This window comes from Gouania willdenowi, chromosome 17 (assembly GCF_900634775.1).
Source record: "Gouania willdenowi chromosome 17, fGouWil2.1, whole genome shotgun sequence".
Taxonomy (NCBI): Eukaryota; Metazoa; Chordata; class Actinopteri; order Blenniiformes; family Gobiesocidae; genus Gouania; species Gouania willdenowi.
This window is the reverse complement of record NC_041060.1, coordinates 32470982-32493586: the sequence shown is the minus strand read 5'-3', so window position 1 is coordinate 32493586 and position 22605 is coordinate 32470982. Positions and strand designations below refer to the sequence as shown.

The 22605-nt window shown below is 39.2% G+C and overlaps 1 protein-coding gene and 1 long non-coding RNA gene across 2 annotated transcripts in view; both read right to left on the bottom strand.

The window, feature by feature from the left end:
• Positions 1-2964: 2964 nt before the first annotated feature.
• Positions 2965-3671, bottom strand: LOC114479767 (uncharacterized). Its single transcript, XR_003676016.1, has 2 exons — positions 3483-3671; positions 2965-3357 (listed from the first exon to the last, which is right to left on the bottom strand). It is a non-coding gene; the product is annotated as an uncharacterized LOC114479767 (long non-coding RNA).
• A 672-nt stretch (positions 3672-4343) lies between these two features.
• LOC114479765 (zinc finger protein 239-like) overlaps positions 4344-22605 on the bottom strand; it is a 26064-nt gene continuing 7802 nt past the window's right edge. Inside the window, exon 2 of the mRNA XM_028473616.1 lies at positions 4344-5694. Coding sequence (XP_028329417.1) covers positions 5008-5694 — 687 coding nt within the window. The 3' untranslated portion in view covers positions 4344-5007. The remainder of the gene's footprint in view (positions 5695-22605) is intronic.

Below are 22605 nucleotides of genomic sequence, written 5' to 3'. Positions count from 1 at the left end.
AAACCATTAAACCCAGTATAACCAGTATCACCAGTTATAAGTCCAGTTTATACAGTAGTATGTGTACAAACCCCAGTATGAAGGGAAAAAGCAGTGTAACCAGTTAGAAGTTCAGTTTAGACAGCAGTATGTGTCAAAATCCTAGTTTGAAGGGGAAAACCAGTGAAACCAGTTAGAAGTCCAGTTCACACAGTAGTGTGTTTAAAAATCCCAGTATGAGCTGAAAGTGAACAAAAAGCTGAACATGTCAAAGTTTGAATGGTGGAAATCCGTTGGAAAATGGCTGAACTGTGAAAGAACTAAGTTCTGAGTCTGAATGAGAACCTGCAAACCCCACACTAAAGGAGAATTAGTGATGAAGAGGATGGGGGATGATGAAGAGCAGAATTTTTGACACATTTCAAAGTTTGAATGGTGAAAATTGGTTAATAAATGGCTGAGTAATTAACAATTTAAGTTTTATTTGTGAAAGGAGAACCTGCAAACTCCACACTAAAGTCAAATTGATGATGAAAAGGATGAGTGATGATGAAGATCTGAATTTATGACACATTTCAAAGTTTGAATGATGAAAATCCGTTGAAAAATGGCTGAGTAATTAACAATTTATGTTTTAATGGTGAAAGGAGAACCTGCAAACTCCACACTAAAGGAAAATTGATGATGAAGTGGATGAGTGATGATGAAGATCTGAATTTTTGACACATTTCAACATTTGAATGGTGAAAATTGGTTAATAAATGGCCAAGTTATTAACAATTTAAGTTTTAAGTTGGAAAAGAGAACCTGCAAACTCCACACTAAAGGAAATTTCATGATGGAGAGGATGAGTGATGATGCAGAGCTGAATTTTTGACACATTTCAACATTTGAATGGTGAAAATTGGTTAATAAATGGCTGAGTAATTAACAATTTAAGTTTTATTTGTGAAAGGAGAACCTGCAAACTCCACACTAAAGTCAAATTGATGATGAAAAGGATGAGTGATGATGAAGATCTGAATTTATGACACATTTCAAAGTTTGAATGATGAAAATCCGTTGAAAAATGGCTGAGTAATTAACAATTTAAGTTTTAATGGTGAAAGGAGAACCTGCAAACTCCACACTAAAGGAAAATTGATGATGAAGAGGATGGTTGATGATGAAGAGCTGAATTTTTGACACATTTCAACATTTGAATGGTGAAAATTGGTTGAGAAATGGCCAAACAGTTAAAGTTTAAAGTTGTAGGTGAGAAATGAGAACCTGCAAACTCCACACTGAAGGTGAATTTGTGATGAAGAGGATGGTTGATGATGAAGAGCAGAATTTTTGACACATTTCAAAGTTTGAATGGTGAAAATTGGTTAATAAATGGCCAAGTTATTAACAATTTAAGTTTTAAGTTGGAAAGGAGAACCTGCAAACTCCACACTAAAGGAAAATTTGTGATGAAGAGGATGGGTGATGATGAAGATCAGAATTTTTGACACATTTCAACATTTGAATGGTGAAAATTGGTTAATAAATGGCCAAGTTATTAACAATTTAAGTTTTAAATTGGAAAGGAGAACCTGCAAACTCCACACTAAAGGGAAATTGATGATGAAGAGGATGAGTGATGATGAAGAGCTGAATTTTTGACAAATTTCAACATTTGAACGGTGAAAATTGGTCGAGAAATGGCCAAACAGTTAAAGTTTAAAGTTGTAGGTGAGAAAGGAGAACCTGCAAACTCCACACTAAAGGTAAATTGATGATGAAGAGGATGAGTGATGATGAAGAGCTGAATTTATGACACATTTCAAAGTTTGAATGATGAAAATCGGTTGAAAAATGGCTGAGTAATTAACAATTTAAGTTTTGAATGTGAAAGGAGAACCTGCAAACTCCACACTAAAGGAGTATTGGTGATGAAGACGATGGGTGATGAAGAGGAAGAGTGAATATGAAGGTTTGACTGGTTGAAATCAGTTGAAACCAGTCAGAAACCCTGTAAATTCCCCATTGAGAAGCAGTTTTGGGCTCTCAGAGGCCTTGTTGCCATGGTTACGCCATTCATTTCAATGGGAGACTCCTGTTTTTTGGTGAAATTTTCCTAAGTGTTTTTGAAAAATCTCAGGTTTCAATTCATTTCAATGGGCCTTAAAATCGCACTCTTTTGCGATTTTTTCTGCGAATTTTTAACGAATCGCTTATAAAAGTCATAGCACTCGATTCCCGGCCGGGACGCACGTTTTGATGTAACTTTTGCGTGGGTTTTCTCAAAACTCTGGGACTAGTTACGCGCCAAACTTTTGGCGGAAGATGAATAATTATTATTATAAGAGACACACGGGAGAACAATAGTGGCTCGAGGCTTCGCCTCGAGCCACTCACTGCACTCCATGTAATGGAGTGTAGTGAGTGGCTCGATGCGATGCCACGAGCCCCTAATAAGAGACACACGGGAGAACAATAGTGGCTCGAGGCTTCGCATCGAGCCACTCACTACACTCACACTCACTGCACTCCATTACATGGAGTGCAGTGAGTGGCTCGAGGCGAAGCCTCGAGCCCCTAATTATAATACGAAACGGGAGAACTATAGTGGCTCGAGGCTTCGCCTCGAGCCACTCACTGCACTCCATGTAATGGAGTGTAGTGAGTGGCTCGATGCGATGCCACGAGCCCCTAATAATTATAAGACGCGAACGGAAGAACTATAGTGGCTCGAGGCTTCGCCTCGAGCCACTCACTGCACTCCATGTAATGGAGTGTAGTGAGTGGCTCGATGCGATGCCACGAGCCCCTAATTATAAGACGCGAACGGAAGAACTATAGTGGCTCGAGGCTTCGCCTCGAGCCACTCACTGCACTCCATGTAATGGAGTGTAGTGAGTGGCTCGATGCGATGCCACGAGCCCCTAATAATAATGTCACTTTTTGGACACAATAAATGCACCATGTAAACATAGGCAACTCATCAACTATTATTTTTTGTTTTAATTGTATCATTAATTGTCAAAATTAGTTTTACATTCGCTGTCCTCTCCCCAGCTGTCATGTGATCGACTGCTCAGCCGAAAGGGTCTCTGTCTGCTCAGGCTGTGGAGCAGAGCAGTACTTGTTCTCGTTCATCCAACTCGTTCATTTGTCACGAGTCTGACTCGCGGGCTGACCGGGTCTTTCTCGTTCATCGTTCACAGCTCAGTACTTCGTTCTCGTTCGTCCAACTGGTTCCTTTGTCACATGACTCGCGGGCTGACCGGGTCTTTCTCGTTCATCGTTCATCGGTTCACAGCTCTGGCTCAGGCTGAGCTCTGCGCCAGCAGCATTACTTCTCTCTGATTGGTCTGTTTTCACTGTCACGTGACAGTTACCCAGACTGCCGTGCTGTTAAACAATGATAACAGAGAGGATACAGGACACAAGTTACATTATTGTGGTGTGTGTTAGCTTTCCTGGGTTTTCAAATGGCTTGAATAGCTTATGGCATTTTGTGTGTTATACTTTGTCACCTGAAGCAAACCATCTTGTCTACAGTATTTATAGTTGGAGAAAACACGTCGGCGGTATGAGTTCTGCATTGTGCAGGCTTCAGCGCCATCTGCTGTACAAATGAACGAAATGATTCGTTCGGGACTCGTTCAATTTAATGTTCGAGAGTTAAAGAATCGAATCAGAGGAAAGAACCGGTTTTCCCATCACTAAGGGTTTCCTCCAATCACAGCCCTCAGTGAGCATTAACTCCAAGGTCCATGCATTCCTACAGCTATGTTTTTGACTATGTGCTTTTATAAAGAGCAGATTCTGGTCTAATCAGAGGGTTTATCAAGCTGTGTGTGTATAACAGACACATAGTGTGTGTATCCCTGTCTGTATCTGCATGTGCGTGAATGTTCATGTACTTCTCGCTGCTGTGTGTCTTTATGTGTGTGAGTGTGTGAGGCTGTGGTGTTCTGAGGCTCATGGTGGGAGTAGAGCAGGGACTGTTTGTGAGTAATATATCATCTATGGGGTTGTGTGTGCTGTGTGCTTATGGGCTGTGTATTGTGTGTAGTAGTTGAGCAGGCAGTGCTCTGTCACTGCAGCACTGACTGGACGTGTCTTACTGCTCCAGGAGCCCCGCCCCTAATCAAGGCTTTTTTTTTTTTTCATTTCTCCCCTAACATATCCTGATGTCACTTCCTTTCTGATGGTGGAGATGGTCTTAGAGTGGAGGTGGCTGACAGTGGTGGTTTTATTACACTCTTTCAGCTTCACTAAGCACTCAATTTACAGAGGAACCTTCAAAGTTGCCACCTACCCACTTCCTATCCATCCAGTGGAACCCCTTGTTCTTCTCATGAGAACCATGTGTGTTTGACTGGGGATTATGTGCTATGCAGCTTTTTGAAACCAATAAGAAACATTTCGTCTCTCTGACATTTTTCTCTGTTCAAAGAAATTCAGCACAGACAATACCATGTCTTTATTCAAAGGAACAATGCTTCACTGGACATTTAATATCAATACACTTACACATTAAATCATTGTTATTACAGTTCACAGCAGGGCTTAAATATGCAGCTTTGGATCACAATATATTTTAGAAAGCTCCCATCAATCATGTCCCATCTAAAATAGCAAAGAGCATTGCAATCCTAGAGACGTCAGAACAGACTGAATTAATCCAAATCAATGACAAAATATGAGAACCAATGAAGACAAGAATAAAAACAATACCAGACCTTCCAAGATGGACAACTTTCCTGAACTGCTTGTGTCCATTATTCAGCTGACATCAGGTTTATGTTGGAATCCGGTGCAGCCAGTGTTTAAAGACACATTTGTACTTGTAAGATTGGCTGTGTGTCACATTTGTGAAGACCTTAATGACAAGACAATCAGAACCAGAAAAAACTTTAACCTTCCCCGTAGGGCAAATGAACTGGCTGATTTGGTGAGATTTAAATTTTTAATAACTTGTAAAAACTAATCACACTAATCCCACTTTATGTCCAGTGTGAGATAAAGAGATCTCAGGTTTTTCATGAGGATGTGTCAGCAGTTATATGTTTGTCCACAGTTGTCACAGTGATACAACTCTGTTCCTGAGTGAGTCTTCATGTGCATCGTTAGATGTGATTTTTGTGTAAAAGCCTTGCCACACTGTTCACATGTGTACGGTTTGATTCCACGGTGCATGAATACATGTCGTCGGAGGGTTCCAGAATCACTAAAACTCTTTCCACATTCTTCACATCTGTACGGTTTCACTTCTCTGTGGAAACGTTGATGCCGTAAGAAGTTGCTCTTCTGAGTAAAAGCCTTCCCACATTCATCACACGTATGCGGTTTATCTCCACTGTGAACAAGTTGGTGGATTTTCATGTTCTGCTTCAGAGCAAAAGCTTTTCCACACTCATCACATTCAAACTTTTTAACTCCAGTATGAACAATTTTGTGCGTTATTAAATGAGAATTCCTCCCAAAAGTCTTTCCACACTCATCACAGCTGAATGGTTTTACTTCAGAATGGATTCTTTGATGTCTTGTGAGGTTTGATTTATTGGTAAAAGCCTTTCCACACTGGTCACATGTATGTGCTTTGGGTTTAACTGGTTTCCTCTGATGTTGAACTCTTTGCTCTGTGGCTGAAGTTTTTCTCTTAGATTTGTTTCTTTGTATTGGCTGAGCTTCACCGTCCTGAGAGCATTGAGGCCTCACTTTGTTCTGGCTTCCAGAGTCCTGTAGAACAGTTAGAGATTAAACACAGAGAAGGAACAAAACAAAGTCCTTTGAAACATTTGTTTCTAAATGTGTTGAACAGTGGTTGTTAAAGATGGATCAGACATAGCATTAGGCTTCAGAGTAGTGCTGTGCGAAAATGTTATATCGCGATATAGTATTTCTTTAAAATTACATGAAATAAATGGAAAATTGTGATTCTATATGAAATATTTTATTATACAGTATATACAGTAGTCGTGCGCTATATCACGGTTCACCTTTCATGGCCTCAGTGTTTCGCTGTTTTTTGTTTTTAACAGTGCAATTTTGGATGCATTTTTTTTTTACAGCGTATGAACGCGCATTGTGTTCTGCGTCCCGATTGGCTAATGCTGCGTTTACCCACCAGCGACACATCCAACTTGGTGAGTTTCACTGCCTGCTGAAGCTAGGAGCTGCGCTTTTTTTTCTCCTCTCACAAACATAAACCACCAGTGAAAGAAGCCAGTGTGATTAGAGGCTAATGCTATCCTAGCTCAGTGCCACAGAGAGAACTTTTACCTGCTACTACCACCTCCTCAACAAAGACTCTGAATGCATTTCGGCGATTGTTACGACCTAATACGCCTGATTTTGCAGCAGTTTTTTCCAAATATTGTTTCAAAAGTTTTGACTAAGGCTACTTATTTTTTATAATAAGGCTTTATTATTTTCTATAACTTTGCATCGACTAGTCAATTTCCCCTTAAAAAATACCTTCTTTCATATCAATGCAGAAAAGAGCAGATTCACAACAATTTACCAATATATGGATAATTTCCATCACAGTGTAAAGGTCTAGTACATTAAATATTACACAGTATCAGTATTTGTGTTTTTCAAGCTTAAAAAGAAAATTATTTTAAAATAAATGGTACTTCTCCTTTAAGAATTAAGAGTATTTTGCTACTTATAGTGTTGTCTGTTACCTATTCTGATTTGTAAAATTGTATGTGGAAATGCCACCAGTGGTGCAGAAACCAGCAATAATGGCCACTGCTATCGTTTCGAACTTTAACTGTTTTTGAATTTTTCTTGCAAGCTCCATCAAGATCATATATGATAATAGAGGTTTTGTTAGGTTATATTCTTTTAAAACTCCTTCTAAAGCAGCAGGAGATAAATTAACACTTCCATTTGTGAGACACGTTTGCAGCAATTTTGCTTCGAGGAATCATATTGGCTGTAGTGACACAGTTTGTAACTAAGACTAACTGATGATTCCGGTCGCATACCATAGTATCCATTTTCTGCAGCTCTGTCAGGCTAAACTAAACACTAACACTCATGTCCGAGCATGGATCTCGAGTCTGGTCTGACCTTGTGTACACACACCCGAGTGTGTGGATCAGTGCTGCAGCACAGCTTTTATGGTCGTGGCTCACGCGCGTAGTTGGAAGCTTGTGCTTATTGAATACAGACGCTTGTCACCAGTGTCGAAGATGACTATGAAGTGGTGGGGAACGTTGTGTTTCCGGTCGGATGTATTTTGGTGTTTTGGTATTTTGCCTGTTCATCTGCCTAGGGGTTAGTGTTTTTTTCTTGTTATTCTGAATACGTCACGGTTGGGGAACGCTCCTGATTGGTTGACGCGCCGCAATATGCCCCAAAAGTTCAACAATCCCAACTCCAGCGTCGGCCGCGTTGGAAGTACTGGAGGCACGCCAAAAGTGTCCGTTGCGCAAAAAGCTTCAAAATGCGCCACACAGGAGGCGCGGGATGCACAGCGGGACCTCCGACACTCCCTAGCAGCGTGTCCACCATGTATTGTGAATGTACACCTGCCGCTTTTGACGCGTCTGGTGTGAACGCGCCATAAAGTGACTGAATCTGAAAATAAAGAGACACATTCAGAACAAATCAAAACATATTAAAACTTATTACAATTTTTTTTTTTTTTAAAGGGTTAGTACTGATACCTGCACTTTTTTGTTTTACTTTAATAAATGCACTGACAAACTGCGCTACCGGGCAGGAGTGCAGAGGTTCACCCAGTGCAAGCTTATGCTCACCACCTGGACTAGTCTAAATGTAAAGAATTGTCTTGATAAAATAGCAGGGATTAAGGCTTTCAGGGTGTGGATAACATTTCATTCAAACATCATTTTCAGTTACTGAGCATTTAATTCAACTCTCCGCCTGAGTCCGTTCGGAAGCACTGTTCACTTCCTCCGTTATTCTCTTCCACAGAGCGTTTCAATGAGCTATTATTTTGCACTATGACAATCTGAAATCTGACACCAGGTTCTGAAAGATTAAAATCTCTACTTTCATCAAAAAAGTTTGTTTGTTCTTCCGTAATCAGCAGTTGAATAGAGCAAGTTTTACACAAATAACCAGTTTCAGAGGAAAAAGCTGAGAAAACAGGCTTTTTCTAAAAAAAAAAAAAAAATCTGTCTGTGACTTTGAAGCAATTTTTTTCTTGCTTTATTGAAAACTATAACATCTGAACATTGGTTTCCTTCTAAAAAAAAAAACAACAACACTGAAACAAGGCTTTTGATGGCCAAATTATTATTTTGCTATCTGGCTCACAGTTGAACGTTTTACTTGTTGTATTTTGTATCTCCTCCCCCTGTCAATCACACAGACGTAACTTCCTCTTCCTCCCGTCATGCAGAGATGACCCGTATGGCCCGGTTAGTTGATGTTTTAATCTCACTATCGCAACATTATCAATAATCCACTCAGGTCCACACATGTTCTGTGTTAGTATGTGGTGCTGTGAGCTGCTGGACACTTCACAACACCGCTGGACTGGACTTTTTTAAACTAATGGTATTAGTAATGTATTTAAGATACCTATTGGTCCACAAAACCAGTAGATTGGCCCATTAGTCATGATTGATTCAGGGCTGGACCTAAGCCGATGGCCGATGCACCCTCCCTCTTCGGCCTCGGCTGTCAATCAATCAATCGTACAGAGAGAGAGGAGAAAATGGAGAATAGCAGCAAGAAGCAGAAAGGAAACGCGGAAAAAATATAAACAGAAAGAGACAAGCTCTTCAGGCAGATGCTGCCAAATGTGTGAAAATAACACAGATGTTTGTTGGTGGCTATGGCAGAGCTTTGTCTTTAGCAGCAATAGCATCCGAAGCGGCCGCAGGTGATGATGGTGGAGGTGGAGGAAGAGAGGCCCGCGGTCGCCTCAGGTGTGAGTGGAGGGGAATCTGAGCTACAGGTAAGAAGTAATGAACTCCAGTCTACCCGGTGTCACAGTCTGAGTTTACCTCCGTACTGAGATTATAACCCTATCCCTAATATAATCCCATAAACAAATAAAACACCTGTCCGTTCACTTTTAACAAAAAATTTAAAAATATATATATATATTTTTTTTAGCAAAAATTCATTTTTCGGTAGTGCACACGTGCGCATATGCTCATATACAATCTCAGTACGATGCGCACTCAAACCATGACACCGGGTCAGATATGAATCAAGTTTGCGTGTAATTTATTTTCGTTGTGCTTGCTAACTCTTAACACAATCAGTCGTTAGAAACAGGCCATTTTACAATAGCTAGCTGTGCATGCTACCTAGCATGACAGGGTTTCTCTACTGCACTCTTAAATGTTTTTCAATTGATATAAGTGCATTATGCAGTAGGGCTGGACAAAAAAAATAGATTTATTGATTTTATAGATAAAAATTATTTTTATTTTTGCAAATTTGAGTTAAAAAAAGATGTATTTTATTCATTTATTTTTTTCCCACCACAGTTTTTTCTGACTTTTTTTTCACATTCCGTCCTTGTGGGTTACCGTAGCGCAGTCCCCTCTTTGTTTACATTTGTTTACCCTTTGAGTAGGCTATATGTGCGCCACAGGCATGTTTATTTTTTATTGACAGGGTAGCTGAGAAGAGTGAGCTGTTAAGAAAGTTGCTTTTGTAGCCTGATGAGGTAAATGAAATTATTAAAACACTCATAATTTATCAGATAAGATTAGATTAAACTTTACTGTCATTGCATAAAGTACAGTCCAGAGAAAACATTTTGCATCTAACTTGAATGCAAACAAGTGCTCAGAAAACGCTTAAATTAGAATTTATTAGAATTAGTGCATCTTAATAGGCTTAATGCATAAGACACTAGGTGGAATAAATATAAGAATGAGGTATTGTACAGTATATACAAACAGCTGTTTTCTTCCAGCCTTAACCTCTCACTGTCTCTTATAGGATGTTATCACTCATTTTTGGGAGCCTGCCTTGGTTTCTCTAAGTAAGTACTGTATAGAATACATGATTCAACTATTTTTCTAGAGTGAAGATACCAGTACCTTGATCGTCTGATCAAGTCCATCAGGTGTCATTCTTTCTCACCTTTCTCTGTGTTATGGCAATTATTATATTAATCATCATATCATCAAATGTGTGTTCATGTGTACAATTTGTCATGTGTTTATGCACCATGACTGCATTATATCGTACTTTTGGACAGAGACATTGCTCCTTTGCTAAGTCATGTTAGATTAGATTATCCGCAGTACAGACGGATTGGGCTGTATTCACAGTGCCAGCAACAAACAGTCTCTGCAGAAGGTTTCATACCAAAGCTCTGATAAACACAGTTTGGTAACAGTGTCTACGTATAATAAGATGTGATTATTGTTTTATGCTTTTCACTTCTTTCGGAGAGGGTTTAGATGGCCGACTCACATTCTTTCACCTACGCACACAGATAAGCTGTATCTGGCCATCAAAGGTCAAACTTACATGTGGACCCGCACGCACGCACACACGATCAAGACAGATATCATTGCTCCAACGTCTCCACTGTTGGGGCATCTGACCCCCTCCTTTCCTCTCATCAGGGTGGGACTTTTCTCTATCTGTATAAAGTTTAAGCCGTGGAACTTTCCAGTTAGTTGCTGGCTGCTTGCCCTTCCTACAGGATGGAAGACCTTTTTAGTACTCTTTTATCATTTAGTTTAAAATTAATCCTTTTTTATAAAATCATCATGCTTTGACTGGACTTCATCATTCAACCAGAGCACAAATCATGTTTCCAAATGAGATCAATCTGCCCTGACATCTCCTTTCACTTTTTAAAGGTTGCCATGTTTGAGGAAAAATTCTGGAGTGTTGCTGCTGTGGAGGTCTAAGGTGACCTGTGAAGATATCACTTAATCTGTTATGTATACATTTTAATATTCATCTCATCCCAGTTCCTCTGTGTCCTTTTTTCAGGATCTTATTATACGCTGTTAATTGTGTGTTCAGGAGGTTCCTCTAAGTAAGTACTGTATAGAGTTGATGAAGCCACTATTTTCCCACATTTTGTAGTGTTGTCGTAGTCGAGACCGGTCTTGGTCAAGAACAGTAGCTCTAAAATTTTAAAGGTCTCGTCTCGGAAGCATTTTGACTCGGTCTTGTCTCGGACTCGGGATTTTCCCTCAAGACCGTTCGAGGCCAGCACTATGTAGAATAATTGTGAATTTATCAGTAGCAGTAGTAGTTTTAATATTTTAGTAAATTTTTTGCAGGCACCTTTTTTCTCCGTCAAATGTATTTAAAAGAAACTAAAATTAAAAAAAGAATGTTATTTAACTGTCGAACCTTGTCATAATTTTATTTATTTATATTTATTTTTAAATTTTAAAAAAAAGCGTTTATGGTCCTGGTCTTGGTCTCGGGTTGTCTCGGTCTTGGTCTTGACTCTGTCTCGACTCCTGGAAGTCTTGGTCTTGTCTTGGTCTCGGTGCATTCTGGTCTTGGGAAAGTCTTGGTCTCGGATAGTGTGGTCTGTGATCATATAAGTCCATCAAGGGTTATTCTTTCTCACCTTTCTTTCTCTGACTCCTTTCACTTTTTAAAGGTTGCCATGTTTGAGGAAATATTATGTGGTGCTGTGCTGATGTGGTGAATAGTCAATGAAAATATCACTAAATCTGTCATTTATTCATTTTAATATTCATCAATGATCATGTCTCGCCTCTTTTCTTCTCTGTCCTAATTTCAGGATCTCATTATATGTTGTACATTATTCAGGAGGTTAACTAGACCAAGCAGCTTTTAGGTTTCCGCTAAGTACTGTATAGAATAACGAGACTGGGAGGATGGTGTAGGTTTAAGTTTATTAGACAAGTACATATACACCATCATATACACAGAATCACATCCTTTGCAAGATAAAATATTATTGCTTCAGTTACATTAGGCCTGGGTGACTGACATTAACCAAAATTCCCATTGCCCTTAAGGACAGTCGCAGCATGGCCACTTAAGTGTGCAAACAGCTATAGATATATATCTTTGTTCACTAAGGGCTCTATTCTTCCATGCATGTAAGTCAGAAAAGCCGCGCAGAGGCACTGTTTTTGGCTGCGCGCAATTCTCCCCTTGTACTTAAGTCAGTCGCTACGCACCTTAATCCCAGTCACGCACTCTGGGTGGAGCGGCCCTGAAATGTGTGCATTCCCATTCAAATCTGGCCTTCCTCACATTCTCCCGTCAACTTAAGTTATTTTCCTGTTACGTGCTTCTAAACCTGGAATAAGTGCAGCGCCACAAGAAGGTGAAACATTATACTGCATTAGAAATATGAACTTAGATACAATTAATTCACACTGACTCATAATATTGCAAAAGGCACTCCCAGAAAGAATCTATTTAACCTGACATTGTCACACTATCATGATGGTTCAATATGTTCACATTTAACACTTGTAGACGGGACAAAATGTGTTACATTTCATTATATTTTATCCATGCCATCCACTCCAGACGGTAGGTGCTGCGTCGCGGAGCTGATCAGCTGTGCACCCGAGTTGCACCTCGGACCTCTGTCCATGTTGATCACAGTAATATCTAACTATTTTTATATTATGCCCAAGGTAAAGCCACAGTTTGATTCATTACAGAGCAAATAACAAGTGAAACAAGCCGTCATATGCAGAGGTTGATGAAGTGCGCATGAGAGGATGGATACCGGAAACTGTTCCCACACATATTAAAATGAGGCTTGCTCGAATCGGCTCCATAAGGCATTAAACAATTTATATTTAAAACTGTGTATTATGTAGGAAGCCAATGGTTCTGTTTCACTGCAAACATCTTTGTCTCCTCTGTATTAAAGCAGGACGCTCTGCAGGATTTTTATTATTGTTATTATTATTATTATTATTATTATTAAGTGTGATGTGCTAAAGGTTCAGCACATCACACTCGGTCACACTTTAGAGCTACAGGTACCGTATTGATGATGATGATGATGACGATTTTGACAAAAACCTAACTGCAATTTTTCTGACAGATATTGTAATTCGATTTATGATTTTTTTTTTTAAATAGTTCATACATTTAAATGCATATGCGTTTTTTTTCTCCAAATTCAGTTTCATTTTATTTTTAAATCCTGTGTTTCTCACATTTATTTTATTTATAAAAAATATTAATCTTTTTATTTTTATTTTTTTTTAGAAAATATTAGTTTTCAACTCATGTGAGGAAACAAAATAAATACTATTAAATAAAAAAACAACCCATAATTAAACAAAACTGTCAAAAATAAAGTAAGATATACAATTAAGGTAGATACAAGTTGTGCTGTGAGGAAACTAAATAAATACTAATGAAAAAGAAAACTAACTAAACAAAAATGTATGTCAAAAATACAAATGTAATTTAAAATAATGAGTAAGGTACAATTAAAAGTAGGGTTGCACATCTTCCTATGATAAATGATTCGATATGCATCTTGATACACAGGTTACGACTGGATTCAAAAACGATATCCTAGTATTACTGGTCGATTTTATACAGTGTAGGAACTATACGATTTGTTTTATGGTAAATATTTGTTGTAGATATTTTATAAAATAAAGAAGCCAATTCTAAAGTGACCGTATAATATTTTCTTTTCAAGACCACATATCCCCAAGCATTGTGGCTTCATGGCACTGGCAAAACAAAAACAGAACAACAAATGCACACGTCAGTGTATTTATTTTTAGACATGGACCAAAAAAAAGTCTGGCTGACTCATTAGATGGGAACTCCAGAGGTAGCGCAGAATACCAACAACGAAGTGCAACACTTCAGCCTGAACATAGTGTTTTGAGCACGAGACGAGGTAAACTAGTTCAAGTGCTCATTTTTTCTGTGAAGTTTGTTTTAAATAAGTTGAGGTTGAAAAACGGGATTTGACGTCATATATGACGATGATTGACAGCCGTGGGTTATGCGTAGCTCTCTCTGTGAATAGCAGTTACGTCGTGGAAGAACACCAAGATGCCATTCAACTTCAGATGCCGTTCAGTTTTTCGTCTTTTTTGAGCTACTAGTAGTAGTACTAACCTCTATGATCTGATCTTCTGAACAAGACGTTGGTACAATTTCTAGTGGGAAAGATACTTAAGTTTGTGGCGTAGCTGGACTGCACGGAAGCGTGTTACAAGGGCTCCTCACTCCAGATCTTACTGTGCATACTCCCAAATGACGTCAAATTTGCAAGATGGAAGTGCCCTTAAAATGCCGTATTTTGGCTTCAAGAATATTGAGTGAGAAAAGCTACAGTGCACGCCTGCGAAACCCGATCCATGACTCTACAACCGATTCATCTTAGAATTCATGGCTAATTCTTATCGATTAAGGAGGCTGCTACCAATGCAGCCGTATCTCTCACTTGTTGAACCAGATATCTGATCGCATCAGTTTATCGTTTACAACCTTAATTAAAAGGTAGATATAAGTTGTACTGACATGGATTGTTCTGACTGCTCCTTTTTTAATTATTCATGTCTAATAAAGACGTAAGAGAGCAGCATTAATGTCACCCAATTTCCCCTCAATGGTTTATTGATTAAGTTTTGATAAACTTAATTTAAAGTAACCTAATTTAAATGATCCTCATGACATCATTACAGACTGTAATGATCAAATACAAATGAATGAACGCAAGAATGCATCACTTATTTCACCACTAGGGGCCAAAATATTTGACAGTATCAGAAATTATCATTAACCTACAATGTTTCAGACTATACAATCCCTGGCATCGGTGGTCTCGTCCACAACAACTGTTACGTTGTTTATCAACAAAGGTGTTTGAAATACTTGAAAATGATAAAGCTCACTTTATTTTAATGACATTTATTGATGTTGGGAACACTCCATGTTCCGTGATTTCAAGACAGCCCCCAAAAAATTACATCATGACCCAGTCCGCCTCCTTGGCTTCAGAACACATTCATTCACTGACTACGCAATTTTTGGTCGATTTATATGTGGTGGGCATGTCAGGAACCTGGACCGGAGAATTTTGTAGGTGACCAAATATTTATTTACCGAGGGATTTACCAATTAATTCATTAAAAATCCTACAATGTGCTTTTCTGGATTTTTTTTTCTCATTTTGTCTCTCATAGTTGAGGTTTACCTATGAAGAAAATTACAGGCCTCATCTTTTTAAGTGGGAGTACTTGCACAATTGGTGGCTGAGTTTGGCTAGTAGAGAGAAAACTGTCTCATGGTTCCTCCACCAATGAAGGGGGTCTTCTCAGAGAGACAGTGGATCAGCCTCCAGGTACTTATTCAGCTCCTCCTCAGCTCTGGTGCACACACACTCCTCCTTTTGTTATATATATATATATATATATATATATATATACTGTGATGCCATATGTAGTAATGATGTTGCGTTTGACTATCAAAACACCTTTGTTTAATCAGTGATTCAGGAAATATAATGTAAATGCACAATGCATTTATGATTGAAAATAGAATTGCTGCCTATTGTAAGTAGTAGTAAGTAGTCATGCTTTTATAAAAGTCTACGATAAAGCATCTGGCCTGTCCACTTTTACTTTTTGTTTCTTATATATGTGAATTTATTATTCTGGAGATGAATAAATGAATTATCTATCTATATCAGTTAGTTGTTAATGTAGGTGCTGTACGCAAGCGCCATATTGCAAAGCAAGCGACGGACGTGGACATTAATAAACATGTCCTAAGTTGGTTCAACTTGGCATCTGATCGATGAGGTGGTCATCGGGACCGGGAGCGCAGGTAACAATGGAAGCAAGGATGCACCGATCGATCGGCCAATTTCCCAGATTTTGGGGAATCGGCGATTGGCCAATCTTCATATGAAACCAATCTTTTCTACCTGACAGACCCGCCCACCAACTCGTGTCTGTGTGTGTGCTGCGCATGCCTCTATTAACTCACTCAGTGCCATTGACGAGATAACTGATCATTTCAAATCCAAACACTCAGTGCCATTGACGAAATAACTCGTCATTTGCATTTTTTTACGGGGAATACTAGAAAACACCCTGGCGGAGGTCCCTCATCAATATCTAAGCTGTGGGGTGTTGTAGTGACCAACTGTGCCCTGAGGATGGCAGCGGTGCATCTTTAGATGAGAGATTAGCCACTGATGCTACCATTAGCTGGGGAGGAGAAGCAGGAACGAGTGACATTTTGGCGCTACAGAGTGATATTGTGACGTATCCAGCAGCTCACAGCTCCACATACTAACACAAAACATGTGTGGACCTGAGTGGATTATTGATAATGTTGAGATGGTGAAATAAAACCATCAACTAACCGGGCTAAACGGGTCATCCCTGCGTGATGGGAGGAGGGGGGATAGAAAAATAATAGGTGACATGTAGGAGGTAACAGCGCACCTTTGAATGGGAGTAGGAATGTGCGATATTTTATCACTTTTGGTTTATCGTCAAAAACATTCTCACCGGTAAGAATATGTCATCACTCGATATAAACGATAAATTCCCATGTCGGAAATTAGCGAGGGCCACGGGCCATTTGTCCCTCAATTTAGCCAAGAATGCCCCAAAAAAAAACGTGTTCCACAGGCCAAAACTGCAAGTTTATTGTCAACAACTTTTTATTCTCTGGAGCGGAACGTTGTTTACGGAAGCTCTGCACGGTGTGCATCGCCCCCCGCACACACCGCCGTCTGTGTGTGTGTTCGTCACGGCTACCTGAACTGAAGCTACTATGCTGCGATACAACACGGACCGCTACTTGGTTAAAACCAGATAACCATCCAACAAAGGGAAACGATTCAAATTCCCCCGTCATGTCCACCCAAAGTTCCACAAACACGGGGAAAGAGATGAACCTGTAGCAACGATTATGAACTGAAACTGAAAGCGAACTATGCTAAGCTGACCCACCGACACACAGACTGAGCTAAGTGCTAACGCTAACCTCCATATAAGGAATAGACCAAGTAAAAAATTAAAAGAACACATCTTACTGTCATAAAGCCACAGAGAGCCACACATTGTGTGACATAAATATTAACATATTAACTAATGTCACTATTCATTCATCCCAATTTGTGAAACGCAATATTTATTTTATTTTAAGTGAGGAAATAAATTAATTACATACAATAACACTAATAGTGATCCACATGCACAAATATATTTCATAAATTATTAGCTCATGAGCTGTTTGAGTCAGCAGTTATTGTAGCCTTTTTAAATGTGTCTTGTGTTGATGTATTCAGATTTATTTGTGTTTGTAAGGAACCTGTAAGTTGTGAATTTTTTTATTTATTTATAGTTTTTATTTATCGTGATTTTTATCGTTATCGTGATAAATACTAGAAATTATCGGGATAAATTTTTTTTGTGAATATCCCCCATCTCTAGATGAGAGATCATCCATGCTCAGCAGAGCTCAGAGGAAGAGGAGGAAAGTTGTTTATGAGACAGAAAATGGCGCTACGTACGAGAGTTGACGTTCACAGCAGCGCATTACTTGACCAGAGCATGTGTGGAACACATGAATAGTGTGGCGATGGTGAGATAAAACCATAAAAAAACAGGGAATGCAGTGACATTCTGTATATCCTGGAGGAAGAGGAAGTTGCGTGTGTGCAGACTGACAGGAGAGAAAGTTGGAGGAATGCCAAAATACAGTAAGAAATCCATTCAACTCTGACCCAGATAGCAAAATAATAATAGTTTTGCCATCAAAAGCCTGGTCTCGTTGTTTTTTTTTTGTTTTATATAAGGAAACAATGTTCAGTTGCTAGAGTTGTCACTAAAGCAAAAAAAAGCTGTTTTCTCAGCTTTTTGCTCTGAAACTGAAGATTTGTGTAGGCAAGGCAAGGCAAATTTATTTATATAGCACATTTCATACTCAAGGCAACTCAATGTGCTTTACATGATAAAACATTCAATTGTTTAAAATCAATAAGAACATTTAAATCAATAAGAACATTTAAAATCATCAGTAAAATCAATTAAAATCATCAGTAAAATCATCATTACATCAACAACATGACAAAAAATCTCTCTCAATCATATGCAGTAGAGAAAAAAAGTGCCTTTAACTTTGATTTAAAAATGTTCACATTGGATGCTGACTTCAGCTCCGCTGGCAGTTTGTTCCACTTCTTTGCAGCATAACAACTAAAAGCAGCATCACCATGTTTACTGTGAACTCTGGGCTCCACTATCTGATCTGTGTCCATAGATCTGAGAGACCTGCTGGGTTCATACCTGACTAACATGTCACTGATGTATTCTGGACCAAACCCATTCACAGATTTATACACCAGCAGCAGTGTAAAACTTGCTCTATTCAACGGCTGATTACAAAAGAACGAAACGAGCCAGAAACAAATTCTTTTTTGTGATGAAAGTAGAGGCTTCAATCTTTCAGAATCCGGTGTCAGATTTCAGATAGTCATAGAAGAACATTTTCTGTGGGTCTTTAAAATTCAGTCAAAATGCTCAAAAACGGCTGGCACTGAGGGGGTAGAAAATCTGAAAATGGCTGGCACTGAATGAGTTAACACAGGACAACAGCCAGCGCAGCAGTTAGCTTAGCATGTCGGCAGTTTTACACAAAAAAAGAGAGCAAAAGATCGCAATTTGTACTTCCTGTAACGTGGAAATAAGCCTTGGTGGAGCTGCAAACAAAACGCTACGTCATTCAACATTAAACAAACCACTACACCATTCAGTATGCAGCATTTGAAGCTCGTAATCAAGCTCATGCTAAAGCTACTACGTGCTAAAGTTACTACGAGGAAAATGGAGTTCATGGCTTTTGATTTGAATAAAAACCTTCCACTAATGTATAAGTGACTGTATTAAGACTGAAAACAACTAACCTGTGTCATGTTCATTCTGTCATTACCCTTTGACTTATAAAAATGTTACACACGATGCACTTCATTATTTCTTAGAATGTATAATATTTTTACATTTAAATATCCACAAAGCTGCTGCATTTACACATTTTTTTTTTTATCATTATTTTTGCTTAACAAGGAAACTTAAAACTCAGGACACGTCATTGGTAGTTTAAGACGATTTGTTACATTGTCCTGTAGATTATTATTTTATCATCTACCCCAAACCCTGTGATTTTCTTTATTTGTAAAACCCACATACTGCTGTGCACTTCATTTTAGTGAAAGAGCTCCAAACAGGTGTGTAGTGTAACCTGATGGACACGTTTTTTTAGTTTTTAAAATGTGAAAAATGAAAGACACAGAAAGAAAATAATTTAGTATTTTGGAGAGCAATGTTCTAAAATTTAATTTAGATTTGAGATAACTACCTCATTTGCAGTTAAAACATCACATTTGTATTGTTTCACAGGTATTGTTCAATGTTTTACAATAAAATAAGATTAGAACATTCAAGGTGTATGATGTCAGTTATGAAAAAAAAATCGTGATCGGCCAAAATGGGTATCGGCTGGTCAGGCTTTAAAAAAAAAAAAAAACAGTGATCGGCCAGAAAATTGCAATCGGTGCACCCCTAACTGGAAGCAACTAATATTTTAATGAAAGTATTCAACTGGAAACATGGCTGATACCATGGGGCAAAAAAGTATTTAGTCAGCCACCAATTGTGCAAGTTCTCCCACTTAAAAAGATGAGAGGCCTGTAATTTTCAGCATAGGTATACCTCAACTATGAGAGAGAAAAAAAAAGACAAAACAAGACAAAAACCCAGAAAATCACATGGATTCCATTTTCTAATAATTGCTCCCACAGTTGATTTCTTCACACCAAGCTGTTTACCTGTTGCAGATTCAGTCTTCCCAGCCTGGTGCAGGTTTACAATTTTGTTTCTGGTGTCCTTTGACAGCTCTTTGGTCTTGGCCATAGTGGAGTTTGGAGTTTGACTGCGGTTGTGGACAGGTGTCTTTTATACTGATAATGAGTTCAAACAGGTGCCATTAATACAGGTAACGAGTGGAGGACAGAGGAGCCTCTTTAAGAAGTTGTTACAGGTCTGTGAGAGCCAGAAATCTTGCTTGTTTGTAGGTGACCAATTACTTATTTAACAATTATTTCATTAAAAATCCTACAACTTTTTTTTTCTCTCTCATTGTTGAGGTATACCTATGCTGAAAATTACAGGCATCTCTCATCTTTTTAGGTGGGAGTACTTGCACAATTGGTAGCCGACTAAATACTTTTTTGCCACACTGTAGTTGACAGTGACACTGACTTGTAATGCACAGAATGTATCTGATATTCTAGGTACAGTAAAGCCATTGAGTTTTTTTTCTGTCCATCTTTATAATCCCTAGGTCTACAGCTCTGAACCAGAGGCTGCATGATGATTCGTGAAAACCATTGATCATCAATTGGCGGCCCAGCAGCCACATCATACGTTGGCCATAAAAGCTCACAGCACAAAATGAAAGCGCACACAAATAGAACTCCACAACACGAAAGCAGTCAGGTAAAAATCCACGAAGAAGAGTGACTGAAAGGATCAGGCCCATGAGAGGATAGAGCACTGACAACAACATTAACATCACTCTTCTTCATGGATTTTTACCAGACTGCTTTTGTGTTGTGTAGTGTAGTTTGTATTTGTGTGCGCTTTTGTTTTACGTTGCGTTCAACGTTCTGTGTTGTGAGCTCTCAGTGCGTTTCAGGACGAACTCGCATCGCGTCAGGGAGATATTTGCTCCACACACATCTACACAGACATTTCGGTCAATATAGCATGGACTAGTACAGTGCCCGTCGGAAGTATGCATTCATATAGTGGGCGCTTAAGGAGAGTTGTCAATTACGGGTATAATAACAACATACTCTGTAGCATTATTAAGGGGTATATTTGCAGGTGCAAAGTAAAATGTGTGCAATTTCCCTGGTTTAATTCTATGAGACATGCGTATGATGAATGTGTTGGTTTTTTTTACTCATTTTTATATTTTTTGTTTTAATTATTGCTTGTTGTTGCCATTGTAGTGTTATTCTGGAGTCATTTTGTGTTTTTTTAATGTAGTTTTGTGCATTTCTGTTGTCATTTTAGTGTTTTTTTTAAAATATATATTTAATTTAGTGTATTTTGAGTCATTTTCATATTTTTGTTGTTGTTTGGTGTATTTTTCTGTAATATATGTTTTATGGAGTCATTTCGTGTGTTTTTGGAGCCTTTTGTATATTTTTGTGCATTTCTGTTGTCGTTTTGTGTACTTCCTGTATAAATATTGTTTAGTCTTTTGTTTTACGTCATTTGTGCATTTTTTTGTAGAATTATTGTTTTTTTGTTGCATTTGCAGTGTGATTCTGGAGTCATTTTGCATCTTTTTTAGTGTAGTTCTTTGTATTTCTGTTGTCTTTTGTGTATTTTTTGTTTAAATATTTAGATTTGTGTATTTTGAGTCATTTTCATATTTTTGTTGTTTGGTGTGTGTTTTGGGGGCGGAAGGAGAGAACCATTCTAAATTCATATGCACCAGTCCATCCACGTGTACCTGCCTAACTTTCAATAAACTTCTCTATTGTCAGTAGTTAGGTGTAGTGGCAGGTGTACTGTGAGAGAAGCTGCAGTAATCAGGTGACCTTCACTATGTAGCAACATGTAAACACTTAGATCTGACTCAGAGCGTAACACTACAGTCACTACCACCCTATGGACGGGTGTCGTGACACAGACTGTAACCGGACTAAATGGTGGTCCGTTATTCACTCAACACTCACATACCTGCACGCATGTCACGTAGACGGTGATCGATAGTGAAGCCCACCTGATCGATGTGTGTGTGTGCGTGTGTGTGAGAGAGAGACTCTCTACCTGAGACTCTAATCGAGAGTTACGTATGTAACTACGGTTCTATGAATCCTGGATGACCGCCAGAGGCGGTGCTTAAAGCACTGGATGTTCCATCTTGCGCATGCGCAGGTCGAGTAATTATATCAACAGAGTCACCTGTGACCCCTGGATGACCCGGAGAGTCTATATCTACCGGTGTCATCAGGTGATCTGTTCCTGTCAAAATCTTCTCCCGAGGACACAAGGATCCTGAGTGACAGGATGCTCTGGCGGTCATCCAGGATTCATAGAACCGTAGTTACGTTCGTAACTCTCGTTCTATTTCATCCTTACTGACCGCCAGAGGCAGTGCTTAAAGCACTGGATGACTTATACCAGAAAGGTCACGAAAGAATCCTCACCTACTCAAGGCCTGAAGCTGTGGACAGCACGGCCATTGCCAAAGGCTGGACACCAGCAACGTTCACCTTGTAGAAACGTCCAAAGGTGCATGATGAGAACCAGGTAGCTGCAACACAGATGTCCTGCAGGGGAACGCCCCTCAAGGCGGCCCATGACGCGGCCATGCCTCTAGTAGAATGGCACTTTATGCCCTGAGGCACCGCGATGTTCAGTGCACTATAGGCATACTGAATGACCTCCACTACCCAGTGAGAGAGTCTCTGTTTAGAAAGTGCGGTTCCCTTTCTACAGCCTCCATGGCAGACGAAAAGGCAGTCTGTCGTTCGTAGGCTAGCTGTCGCCTCCATGTAAGCCTTAAGCGCCCGCACGGGGCACAACAGTGTTGACGGCTCGCCATTCCCCCCAGAGGAGCCCGGAGGACTGAAGGCAGCCAACTCGATAGGCTGGTTCACATGATGAGGGA